The sequence below is a fragment of the Echinops telfairi genome, unplaced genomic scaffold (genome assembly GCF_000313985.2).
Source record: "Echinops telfairi isolate 266 unplaced genomic scaffold, ASM31398v2 ScPeMD7_655;HRSCAF=1070, whole genome shotgun sequence".
NCBI lineage: Eukaryota > Metazoa > Chordata > Mammalia > Afrosoricida > Tenrecidae > Echinops > Echinops telfairi.
The window spans coordinates 18,983,161-18,996,283 of record NW_022104553.1 but is presented as its reverse complement, the minus strand read 5'-3'; the positions used below and the strand labels follow the sequence as shown (position 1 = coordinate 18,996,283).

The 13,123-nt window shown below is 44.2% G+C and overlaps 1 protein-coding gene across 1 annotated transcript in view; it reads left to right on the top strand.

Moving 5' to 3' along the window:
* Window positions 1-330: 330 nt before the first annotated feature.
* Window positions 331-13,123, top strand: part of LOC101662841 (zinc finger protein 793) — a gene marked incomplete at its 3' end in the record, with an annotated part of 19,641 nt that continues 6,848 nt past the window's right edge. Inside the window, exons 1-5 of the mRNA XM_045292580.1 lie at window positions 331-416; window positions 2,838-3,042; window positions 4,071-4,192; window positions 5,373-5,499; window positions 6,677-6,772. Of these exons, the coding sequence (XP_045148515.1) occupies window positions 4,166-4,192; window positions 5,373-5,499; window positions 6,677-6,772 (250 nt within the window). The remainder of the gene's footprint in view (window positions 417-2,837; window positions 3,043-4,070; window positions 4,193-5,372; window positions 5,500-6,676; window positions 6,773-13,123) is intronic.

The following is a 13,123-nucleotide window of genomic DNA, read 5'->3' as shown; positions in this document are numbered from 1 at the left end:
GCCTCCTAAGTGGACAGCCTGTTCCCTCTTCTAGCCTCTTGTTAGGCTGTTAGCGCCTCTGGAATCTGCTCACGTTGGGGTCACCCGCTCGCATTTAAAATCCCAGTGACAGCTTCCGGCATCACACCGCGCCAGCCACCACAGCAGTACAAACCACGCCTCGGAAACCACCTGGGCTCTGTACGTCTGGTCTGCAAATATGGCCGCCTCCACGAAGCCACGCCCCTAAGGGGTTGCCGTACGACTGCGCGAGCGGAAGCCGGAAACGCGGCCGTCGGCGCGCCCTCTGACCTCGCTGGCGCTCGCCGGCCGCCGTAGCCCGGCCAGGCTTCCGCGCCGTCGGTCGGAAAGTGGAAGCCGTCCGGGGAAGGAAGTGCAGCTTTTCAGAACCGCCTTGTGATTGCAGAGGAAGTCAGGTCCGTGTGGCTTTTGCTCTTTCCACAGGGCGGACGATGTGTGCACGTGGGGGCCTGAGGACCCATGGGCGTCCCCAGGGCGGCGCCGGGCGGAGGAGCTTGAAGGAAGCAGGTGGGAGTCGGTGCCTTTGGGGTCAGACCGGGCTTGAGCGCCTTCGCACAGCGACCCAGGTTGACCTGACCGTCAGGGTTCGGGGTCTTTGTGCCTCACCCCGCTCGTCATGGTGTGTGTGTGTGTGTGTGTGTGTGTATGTGTGTGTGTGTGTGTGTGTGCCTACGATGGGGCAGTGTCTGGACTGGGTGCGGGATTTAATGTGGGGGTGAACTTTGGACCTGGATCATAGGTGTGTGTGTATGTGTGTGTGTGTGTGTGTGTGTGTGTGTTTCCAGGGTTCACGTTCATAAGGGCGGGATGGTGGTCCTTGTCTGTGGTCTAGGACAGTGGTTCTCAACCTTCCTTATGCTGTGACCCTTTCATACAGTTCCTCATGCGGTGATGACCCCCCAACCATAACATTATTTTCATTGCTACTTCATCACTTTCGTTTTGCTACTGTGATGAACCGTCATGTAAATATCCGATAGGCGGGATGTATGTTCATTGCTACAAATTGAACATCATTAAAGCATCGTGATGAATCACAAAAACAATATGTCATTCTATATTGTGCAATATCTGTTTCTAATGACAAATCAATGAAGTGTTGTCTGGAAGCATGGCGTAGCATGGGTCACAATCTTCACGCAGGGACTCATAGGTGGGCGTATCTGCATGTGGGCGGACCCCCCTGGAAACGATAGAGGAGCGGTGTCTCGATTCCTAAGACCATCGGAAATAGGTGTTTCCCATGGTCTTAGGAGACTCCTATGAAAGGGTCGTTCGACCCCCAAAGGCGTCGCGACCCCCAGGTTGGGAACGGCGGTCTAGGAGATTGTGAGGACAAAGCAAGGGCCCCTTGAACCTTGATTGCGCGGACAGGTCGTGTCTTCCCCGGACAGTGGTGTGGAAGCCGTGGTTTAGACAAGTGAATGTGTTTTCCAGTTTCTCCCCTTAAAGTTATGCTGCCTTAAAGTGAGCACATGGTTGAGTCTGTCTGCCTATAGAAGCAGACATTCCCATTTGCTCTCTCTCTTCCTGCTGCGACATCCAATACCTCTCATACCTTCCCCCAAGAGTAGATGGGTATAGGGGGGCTTTATCCCCCACCCTGGATTCAAAATGCTTGTCATAAGCCTGAGTTTTGGGCTTGCCTATATTAATTTGGTCATTAAATTTGCCTTGACAGCTTCCAATGTATAGAAAGTAACCATGCTGCCCCGGTGGCTCTTTTGAATTTTATATATAAAACAAAAGGGCGAATTGTGGGTTATAAAATGACTGTTCCCCAGCTCGTCTCCCCCAAATATATGTCAGAACTAGGACACTGCTTGCAACTAACGTAAATGATTGTCAAATTATCTCCCTGAAGGCATCAGCCATCCAGAGCAATCAGACCACTGTGTGATCCACTGTAGATGGGGCTCACACCCTACTATAAGAATAGTAATTGTTTCCATGGAGAACCAGAGAAGTAGTCAAACCTATTCAGTGATGTCCAAAGTTAGGCTGCCATCCTGAATCTAGGATCTGCCCATCTTCTCACATGTACCCCCAGTCCTAACCCTTCCTACTGTGTGTATACCCCTAGGTCATCCCCTCCCATTACTGTGTTACCTATAGTACAACCCCTTCTTGTGACGTATGTCTTTACCTGTAATTAGGTGGCTTGCACACCCCAAAAGATATATAAACCTTGGTTAGAAATAAATCGCTCCCTCTCCCTTCTCCCCTCTCCTCCACCCTCGCTGGCTGGTGAGATCATGGCTGTGCAGGAGGTGAGCGTGCTACCATGAAATGTGTCTGACTCATTTATTTTACCTTCTCTTCCATTTCTCTTATTTTCTATGACTTTGCTATCATCTTTATATATCATAACCGTACAGTTGCACCTATCAGACCCGTGATATGGTTGTGAGGGGCTGGTCCCCCCCCACAGCAATGGATGGGCCATTTGTTTAATTATTATACTGTATCTAGTTTTCTGAATCCTGGAGTGAAAAATGTTTGGGGGCAGCCAATAGAGGGACTGTAACCAGTAGGAGGAATCTAGTGTTAAGGAGCCTTGGTGTCATACAGTGGGTTAGTCATTGGGCTGCTATCCCCAAAGTCAGCCGTTTGAAATCACCAGCCATTCCACATGAGAACGCTGAGACTTGCTACTCCCAGAAAGATTGACAACCTAGGGAACCCACAAGGGGACTTCTATTCTGTGCTCATGGGTCGCTGTGAGCCGGAATCAACTTGATGGCACTGAGTGACGCTAAGAAGCACAGCGTCTGGCCCCAGGGCGAATGTACTATTGACACAGGTTTTTCCTTCAGTCCACAGGTCGAGTCCCCAGCAGCTTGACAGTCACCTGAAGGAAGGAGGAAGAGGTGACTCAAGTTGGGGATTGTCATTTCTGGGGGACACCCTTTATGGAAGTCGAATTTCTCAACAGAAATTGGAGCAGATTCAGGAAACACAAAGACAGCATCCCAGTTGCTGACCAAGTCCCAAGAACGACAGAAAATGATCAAGGCTCAGGTGATGTTTTTGGCTTGTTGTACGTTTTCCTCTGGGCCGGAATGCGCTTCTAGAGGCCTGTCAAATGTCAGTTTGGGTCATCCGAAAAGGATGCATTTGGAACTGTAGGTACTGGGGAGAGAGAAGCTCAGACGCAGACGTCAGCATCCGACACCATCGAGCAAGACTGTAAATCATTTTGTAGGACTACCACTCGGTTCCCCTCGTGGTCGTGATTTCGTGCCCAGGAGGACAGGACCTCTGTCTTCATGGTCTGGTGGACAGAGGGAGCCCTCAAGTACTTGGCTAGTTGCCTTCCCCAGTACGGCAACTGACTTCATGAAAACCAGCATGACAGAAGCCACACACGTGGCAAGTACGGAATAGCATCCTAGAAGGGCAATCCATCACCTCTGCCGGAAGCTGTTAGAGCAGCGGTTCTCAACCTGTGGGTCTTGACCCCTTTAGGGGTCGACCGACCCTGTCACAGGCGTTGCCCGATTCATCACAGTAGCAGAATGGCAGTGATGAAGTAGCCACAAAGATAATTTTCTTGTTTGGGGGTCACCACCACGTGAGGAACTGTGTTAAAGGGGTGTGGCACGGGGAAGGTTGAGAACCACTGGGTTAGTGCAAACCACCGTGGAGCCAGCACTCACGGGGAAGGGACTCGCGATGGAGTCGATATCGTCACGGACTACTTAGAATCCGCCTGCTCCACGCATTTCATTCAGTCAGCAATGGTCGTCATGGGCAGAGGGCGGCCTTTGGAGATAGCTGTGACTTACCTTGATTCTCTCTCCGAAGTGATGTATAGTCCCGTCTGAGGCATGGTCGCTCTTTTCCTTTGCTTTCGAACCTCTCTCAGGCATTCACACTCCCTTTTTTGCTACTTTCTGCATCATTTCTTCAACCGCATATTGGAAGAGCCCTGGTGTGGTTGTCAGACAGAGAGTTGATTGTGGCACATGTAGTGAGGTTAAAATGTAATACCATTTGCTCTCCCTTTTGATCCATTCTAAAGTTGTTTCAGATTTTTTTTTTTAAAGGAAGGGGAAATACATGTGGATTAAGCCTCGGAAGCAGCCATCCTCTTTGACCATAGGTCAGGTGTGATAGGTTTATTGTGAATAGCCTTGCTACGATGCAGAGTACATCATTGCAAATGCAGGTAGGTTAAAAGTTAGCACTATCATTTGATGTCCCTTTTGACTCATTTTAAAATTGTTCTCGTTTTTAGTATTTTCTGCTTTATTATTATTTTTATTTTTAAAATTTATTTATTTTTTCTGTTTTTTTCCTGCTTTCTTTTTGATTGAGGTTTTTCTCTTTTTCACTCTTACTATTTTCTTTTTCTTTTTTGGGGGGGGTATGTTTTTATGAAATAACAGGATAGGTAAATCTGTAGAGACAGTAACTAATGTTCCTTGGGGGTGTGGCAGGGAGGTTGGGGGAAATGGGGAGCTAATAACAATGAGCACAAGAAAGAAAATGCTCTAAAATTGATTGTGATGATAGTTGTACAACATGGCTTAATTCATTGAACTATTTTTTTAAATTAAACTATTGAATTGTATGATACGTGAATGACATCCCAATAAAACCGTTTTTAAAAAGAGTGAGCATTGGTTTAGATGTTGATAGTTTCTTTTACATTTTTACCACAAATTCACATTTATTCAATATGTGAATGACCTGTTTTTGAGTAGGTGCGGGTTGGGCTTCTAACCTCAAGGTCAGCAGTTCGAAAGCACCAGCTATTCCGTGGGAGAAAGACTAGGCTTTCCACTCCTGTAAGGAGTCAGCCTTGGAAACCCACCGGAGCAGTTCTGCGCTGTCCAGTCAGCTTGCTGGGAGTTGGAATTGACACGATGGCAGAGTTTGGTTTGGTTTTATTCAGGGTGTAATTCTTTGCCTATTCTGACATCTTGCATCTTTCACCATAGAGTCAGATACTGGCTCGGAAGACTCACTGATTGCAGGGATCTATCGTATTCTCAATATTGCTATCATTTACCTCTTAACAAATAGATGGTTATACACATACTTATGTACACACATTTATACATATGCACAAGTACATATTCATGTGTACCGATATATAGACACTGGTTGTGTGTGTAAGAGAGAGAACATTTCTAACTTAGAGAATTTCACTGCTATGTGTTTTTTTTACAAGTGAAAACTTTATTGTCATAGCTGGGTGGCCTTCCTTGCTACATTTTATAGAAACACCTCGCTTGATGAAAGGATGCATGATTGAGATGAAACACAGAGAGATGAAATGGCTGAACTACTCTCCGAAGAGTCCGAAGCAAATCACTTCACTAAATAGGACCCTGTTGTGACAGGTATCACCGGCATTCCGCGACGTGGCTGTGGAGTTCACCCGGGAGGAGTGGCAGCTCCTGGGCCCTGCTCAGAAGGACCTGTACCGGGATGTGATGCTGGAGACCTTCAGCCACCTGGTGTCTTTGGGTGAGGACAGCTTCCCACTGTCTTTCAGAATGCCCTGTGATTAACCTTTTCTTTCTTGGCTGTCAAAACCTTTGGAATGTTTTCAGGCTTCTGATGCAGGAGATTCTTGCTCTAGACTCTGACCTAACATCAGAATGTAGATGACGGGTACCCAGGAGGCGGAAAATTCTTTTTTTCAAAGCTATGTATTTAAATTTTGTTACAAAACAGTTTGATCACCTTCAAAGTACTTTCCATTACACAATACATTTGTCAAATCTGCGATTCCATTCTTGGAAACATTTTTCAAACTCATCTGTTTAGATGGTTGACAGTACCGCCTTCATTTTTTCATTCACCTCTTCCACATTGTCAAATTCTGTCCTTTCATGTCCTTCCTTCATTCAAGGAAACAAAAAGAAGTTGCACAGAGCGAGGTCAGGTGAGAGGTGTGTGGGGTAAGAGAGGCAAGCTGATTTTTTGCCAAAACCTGGTGTACTGAGATGGCTGCATGTGTAGGTGCATTGTCATGGTGACAAAACCAGCCCCCATCTGCCACAAATTAGGCTTTTTTGTTGCAACAATTACACTAGCTTTTTAGAACTTATAAATAGAAAGCTTCATTAACAGTCTGACCCGGAACAAACTTTTGGTCCATTCGGAAAGTTGACGTTTTCATCTGTTTGGGAAGTTGATGGATGTCCAGAACAAGGTTTGTCATCAATCAACATTTCACCTTTTTTGAAATGAGAAAGCTACTTGTACACTTGAGTTTTTCCCATAGCGTGGTCCTTGTAAGATGTGTTCAGCATCACCACTGCTTCTGCGGCATTTTTCCTGAGCAGGAAACAAAATTTCACACTGTTCTCTTAAATCGGCCATCACAAAAAATGAGGCTCAAGCGAAACTGCTTTCGTGAAAAAATTCATTGTGACCAGAGAGAACCTTCCCAGGTGATGCCACTGGGTGCACTAACTCAGAGTGAGTTGCTTGATGCTCGCCTAGCGTGAAAAATGCATACAACAAAAGCTCCACTGAGCGGAGCTCTTTTCCAGTTTTTTTTGGGTACCTCCTCGTATACTCCCCACTCCTGAGAGAAAAACCTTGATTGTGTAAAGGAGATTATTTTCCCAAAAGTAACTCTCTCCAGCCTTCCAAACCCAAGCCCTATTTGGTCTATCTGGTTTCCTATGAACAGGGTGTGAAGTTACCAAACCCGATGCACTCTCCAGGTTGGAACGAGCAGAATTGCCATGCCAGCCATCGGATGAAGTCCAAGGTCCAGACCTTTCAGGTGAGCAACCGAAATCCCTCCAGGCAGACAACCTGGAAGGTCATGTGCTCGTCAGAGAAGACCTCACAGCTGTGAGGGATGGCAGAGGATGCCTAACAGTACCTCTATGTAGCCTTTACTCCTTAGAAACCTTGTTTTCTCTGCAGGCGTTTAGAGAGCAATACCAGGGGCTTGCAAAACGTTCATAGTCAAATGAAATCAGCACATAAACGTGGAAAATGCAAACTTTCTCTCTGAACGTAAGCCCTATCAAGGTAAAGACGCTTTTGGTGGCAATGGTACCTCCCATTTAATCTGTCCCTGAAACACTGAGTGATGGTCCTCAGGATGTAACTGTGCACTGCAGTCTTTTCTAGGTTACTTCCTGAGGACATTTGAAGGACCTTTACTGATTTTTTTTTTTTTAAGAGTAGGAAATAAATCATAAAGAATCAAATCAGGGCTGTGAGGTGGTTGCCACAAGATATCCCATGGAACATCTTATTAAGGTGCCCTTGTGTGATGGGAGGAATAAGCAGGAACATTGATTGGGGTGCTGCCGTAGGACAATCTGGTCAAGCGTTCCAGGGCCACATAGCATGCTGCTATGGCTTTATTAAATAGATATTTGATCAAATTTATATAAATATTAACTCAATTAGACTCACTGAGAAAGTAACGAGGTACACAATGAGGGATCCGGAGTAGCAGGCTACAACCCACAATCAGCACCAGGAAGTATGCAGGGAAAATTTGGAAGCCTATGGAAATGGAATACGTCCCCTTCTACAGTGTAGGAGAGCTCCTCAAGGCCTTGCAAGCAAGCAGGCCTTCTCATTGTCACGAATGCCTCCTCGCCCCCCGGGACAGGCTTCTTGTCCATCCATGTCCCTTGTCACTTTACTACAGTAGGTTCTCCTGTATTGTGGTACCCATGACATCGCAGCCATCTCGGCAGTTACCTCAAATGTTCTCTACCTGCCAGCCTCACTGCTGTGGAGATCTCTGTTATTCTACTCGTTTTTTATCTAGAGACACATTTTTAATATCCTGCACGCTCATTTGCAACCCAATCCAGATCGTAACTCACGTCCACTTCAAGTTAGTCCTCTGTATAGCGACCGGTTCCGATCCCTTCCTCATTCAGTTAGTGTCACTGCTGTATTTGCTTCATTCCTTCAGGAGAATTCTCTTCCAAAGCTTTAAATGTGAGATGACTCAAAACTGTGATGTTCATCTTTTTTAAAAATGTACATATCCTATTCTTCATCTGGTTAAAAGACAGCATGAGCCATTGGTTGTAAGTTCTAACCTCTATGCCTGTGGTTATAATTCCAGCTGGGCATGTGCTGTCTTTGTTCATTTAATTAACCAGGATTCATATAAGGTGTGTCATGACACCATCTCACTTGAGAGATATATAGAAGGGATTGATTAAACAAGGGGGTAAGCAGAGATGGGGAAGAGAGGTGACAAGTCATATGGAAATTTCACAGGAGCAGAAGCTCAAAGAGACAAGCATCTTAGTCCAGAGCCAACACAGAGAGGAAGCCTTCCCTTAGCGCTGGCCCTCTAAATTTGGATTTCTAGCCACTTAAATGCTGAGAAACTAAATGTCTATTTGATGAAGCCAAAGGAAAAAAAATAGGCAGTGCTAGTCTCTGGCTCAGTCTAAATGCTTACTGGCAATATTTGATTCTTAACTCTATTTTACCCTGTACCCGAACCCCACAACAATGAATTTATCAGTGAGCCTTCTCTCGTTTCAAATCATGTCATCTTTCCTCTCTCTCCTCACCTTCTCATACAGTTTTTCACAATTCCCAGCTACTTTTTTTTTCCAATGTGATAAAAATATACCAAGAAAACATAGCCAGATGATGGCAACATATGTACAAATGTGCTTAATACAATTGATGTATAGATTGTTATATGAGCTGTAAGAACCCCCAGTAAAATGATTTATTAACAAAAAAAGAAAACATAACCAGTCACCAATTTTTACATGTTTTATTTAGTGTGTCAATTTGTGCAACATTTATCCCACTACCAGGCGCTTATAGTGGCAATGACTAATCATTTATGAGTTTTATAACTTTGCTTCCTTTGTACAAATGAGATCATGCAGTACTGGTCCTTAATGACTGCCTTAATTTGCTTAGCACGTTTTCTAGGTTCATACATGTAGCGGCCCACATCAGGACTTTATTGTACAGCTACTTTCTTCATGCTTATTTTTAGTGGCTTTCAGTGTGTGTGGGGGTTTTGTAGCTATGAAGAACATATTTATATATGTGCAACACCTTTACTTGCCTATATAAAAGTCATGTGGTCCCAAATGCCCCATTCTGCATTCTTCACGAACCCAAATATACCTGGTACGTAGTTGTCATTCTGTGAGAACTTGTGGAATCAAGATGTCCATCCTGCACTAGTTTGGATCAGGTGGCCCTCCAGTCCCTGTGGTCTGCTGTTTACTTCTCTGTACTTCACATTCCCTCAGTACTCTGCCAGCAGCCAAATTTGTCTTCACTCATTAAATATTTTCTGTCCTTGCGTCTATGCTATTTGCTTTTACTGTTTGGATTGTTGATGTTTCTGTATTTTTACTAGTCTTTAAGGAACATTAAGTTAGATTGTTTACGTTCACATCATAGGATTGGTACTAAAGAGCACTTCACATCAAAGCATTGTAAAATCCACTTTCATTACTAATCCAAATGATGGAAGAATTTTTTTTTCCTGCTAGAAATCTGTAACGTGGATGATCATCTGCCTGAGCATGTGGGAAATGAAAGCTGGGTGACTGGAGTGGAACAAGGAGATGAACATAATGCCTATGAACATATTTCTTCTTGGTACAAAAGTCAGTTTCCGCTAAGGCAAAAGCTTAGTGTACTTGCCTTTCATGATAAACCTATGAAGTCAAATTTAACTTTAAACAGCAAGAACAGAAGCGATGAAGTAATGAACTCTATTGAGTTGAACAGAGATGAGAAAACCTTTCTCCATGCTAACCATGGTCCATTTCAAACAGAAATAAAATTCCCCCCAAGTGGAAAATGCACTCGCACCAAATCTCAACTCACAAAGCATCAGAACACTCACAAAATAAAGAAACCACACGTCTGCAGTGAGTGTGGGAAAGCCTTCACCAGGAAGTCTTGGCTCATTAAGCACCTGAGCATGCACAAAGGAGAGAAACCTCACCAATGTTCTCTCTGTGGGGAAGCCTTCTCCAGACAGTTTATGCTCACTCATCATCTTCGGACAACACACAGAGGGGAAAAACCTTTTCGGTGCCCAGAATGTGGCAAAGCCTTTCTCCTGAAATCACAACTCAAAAAACATCAGCCTGTTCATTCTGGAGAAAAGCCCCACATCTGCCCCGAATGTGGCAAAGCCTTCTCCAGAAAGAGAAATCTCAGTACTCATCGGAAAATTCATACCGGAGAGAAGCCCTATGTGTGCAATCACTGTGGAAAGGGCTTCATTCAAAAGGGAAATCTTGTTATTCATCAGCGAATTCACACTGGAGAGAGACCCTATGTGTGCAGCAAATGTGGAAAAGGTTTCATTCATAAGGGAAATTTTTTTCTTCATCAGCAAACACATACTGGGGAGAGACCCCACATATGTGGCGAATGTGGTAAAGCTTTTCGGAAAAAATCTCACCTCAAAGTACATGGGAATGTGCACACGGGACTGTGCCCCTTTGTTTGCATTATCTGTGGACAGTCTTATTCCCGCAAGTCAAGTTTTATTAACCATCAAAAAATTCACATAGGCAAGGAACCCCTTCGCTGCAGTGAATGTGGAAAAGCCTTCCTCATGAAGCAGACACTCCTGGCACAGCAAAGATCTCACACAGGACAGAGACCTTATCGCTGCAGTGGGTGTGGAAATAAATTTCTGTACTTGTACACTCCCATTCCCCATAACACAATACCCACAGGAGAGAGATGTGCAGATTCCAGCATAGTGAAAGACCCTTCCGCAGGGAATCACAGCTCATCACATACCCGCAATCCGCAGGCGGAAAACCCTGTCAGTCCAGTGACTATGCAAATCCCTTCGGTGGCATCTCAGACTTTAGTAAACAGCAGTGGGATCCTATCAAATCGGGACTCAGTACTTGTGGGACAGCCTGTTCCCAGAAGTGAGCCATCAGGAGAAAACACATTTGTGCAGCAGAGAAATCTTATGAATACACTGAATGTGGTATTGCCTGTAAATGCAGCGAATGTGGTGGTGCCTTCAGTGACCAATTATGTCTTCTTTTATATCCCACAAAACTCATAGGGTAAAGCCAGGTACTGTTACTGGGGCAAATGATTAGCATCCATGTCTATTTTATTATATAAGTACAAAGTATATCCTGAGGGACATTGTACTTTGGAACTGGGAGATCCTGGTGCATAAAAATGTGTCATTATTGAGACAAGCTGATGTTAAACCAAATGCACTTACATTGATTGCTGTTGTGTTAAACGAACATCTGAGTTTATGTCAATGGATAAAATACTGTGACTTTTGGAAAACAGTAAAGATGATCAGTGTCTGGGATGTTGCTTTTTGACTATATTATTTCTTTGTCCAGGGAATTCTCATTCATGGAGACACAAGGTATGCAACAAATGAAATATCATGTAGGTGAGAAATCCTAATCTGTTCATTAATGTTAAGACAATTGGTTATGTGCTGCTTTTGTATTTGTTCCTCAGGAGCTGAGGATCAAGTGAATCCAAATGAAAAAAATCCATGCCCCCTTTGAGAGAGCATTGATTTAGTTGGTGTATATTTAAGTGGAATCTTGACATTCCAGCTTACCTCATCAAAGGATGATGGATATATGTTAAATGAAATAGGCATAGAATGGATGGCACAAGGAAGTTTCAGGAGTTAAAAACCTTAACACTTAACAGTACAATTTCTTGGCAAAATCCAGTAGCTATTGAGTTAATTCCCACTTGACCTCTTGTGTCACAGTGAACGCTGATGATAGGTTAAAAGCTGTCAAAGAAAGTCATTACTTTCTTATCACTTCCAGTGTACGGTTCTCCACTTACAGGGATAACTGAAGGAAACGATTGTTCCCAAGCATAAGTACACAAGCGTGAATTGAGAAGCTAACACACTGAAGAAACCACACCATGCTATCATGGCCACCACATTCAGAAAATATTAAGCTGGGCTGGCAAACGCCAGTGGAAACCTACTGACCTTGCTCTCCCGATTAAGTCTCGCTTCCTCTACAAGTAAACCTCCTGCCTAAAAGTCTCAGCTTTACCTGTTCCAAGTTTTGAGTCTTCTTTAGCACTCTTCCTACCTTCCCAGGACTGTGTTTGCTGTACAAGCACTTGGCCATTGCCAAGCTTTTCCTTTTAAAACATTTTAACCTAGTTTTTAAAAAGTGGTACAACCATATTACTTGCCTGGCCAGCTTGTGGAGAGGAATTTGTTCCCTGTGTAAAAAACAACAAACACCCAAATCGGAACATAGAGTTAATTATGAGCAGTTGTTCTATATACACATATATTAGAAAAATATACCGCATCCAGTTGTTCTGACCCATAAGGATGCTACACAGGGTTTCCCAGGTTGGGGTGGTGCGGTTATGTGTTGGGGCACGATCTGCAGTTTGAAACCGTGAGCAGCTCCAAGGGACAAAGTCTGGGCTTCTCCTGTAAATAGTTACAGTCTTGGAAACCCACAGGGGTCACTATGAGTCAGCATTGACTGGAAGCCAGGGGGTTTGGAGAGTTTACTTAAGCAGGTAACCTCATGGCCTACCTTGCAAGTACTAGCCCCACACTTAACCCAACATCACCTACAGGGCTCCTTCTATACATATGTAGGGGGACCATTGTGATTTCAGGAAAAGTAAATGGCCCAAAGAGACTAGATATAATTATTATAAAGAGGGGGGGTATAGAAAGAAGTCTAATAATTAGGTCATCTAAAATTGATTGAATGAATATTACCCTTTCAGGAGGCTTAGTGGCACTGTCAGTAAGCGTTGGACTGCTAACCACAGGGTTGTTTGAAACCCACCAGGGTGTCATCAGGAATAAGTTGAGGCTTATCTGTTCCCATAAAGATTTACAATCTTGGAAACCCGACGTAGTCAAAATGGACTCAGTAGCAGGGGGTTCTACACGCCTACCCCACCCCCATCTTTACTGAGTTTACTTCCAACCTGGCTGCTAATAATTTGGCCCTCTACCCACTTGTAAGCTTGAGGTGGTGTGTTAGTCTGGGTTGACTAGAGAAAAAAATTCATAGAAAGAGCTTTATATATTAGAACAATTGAATATTGAGAAAACAACCCATCCCAGTCCAGATCAAGTCCATAAGTCCGATATTAGCCC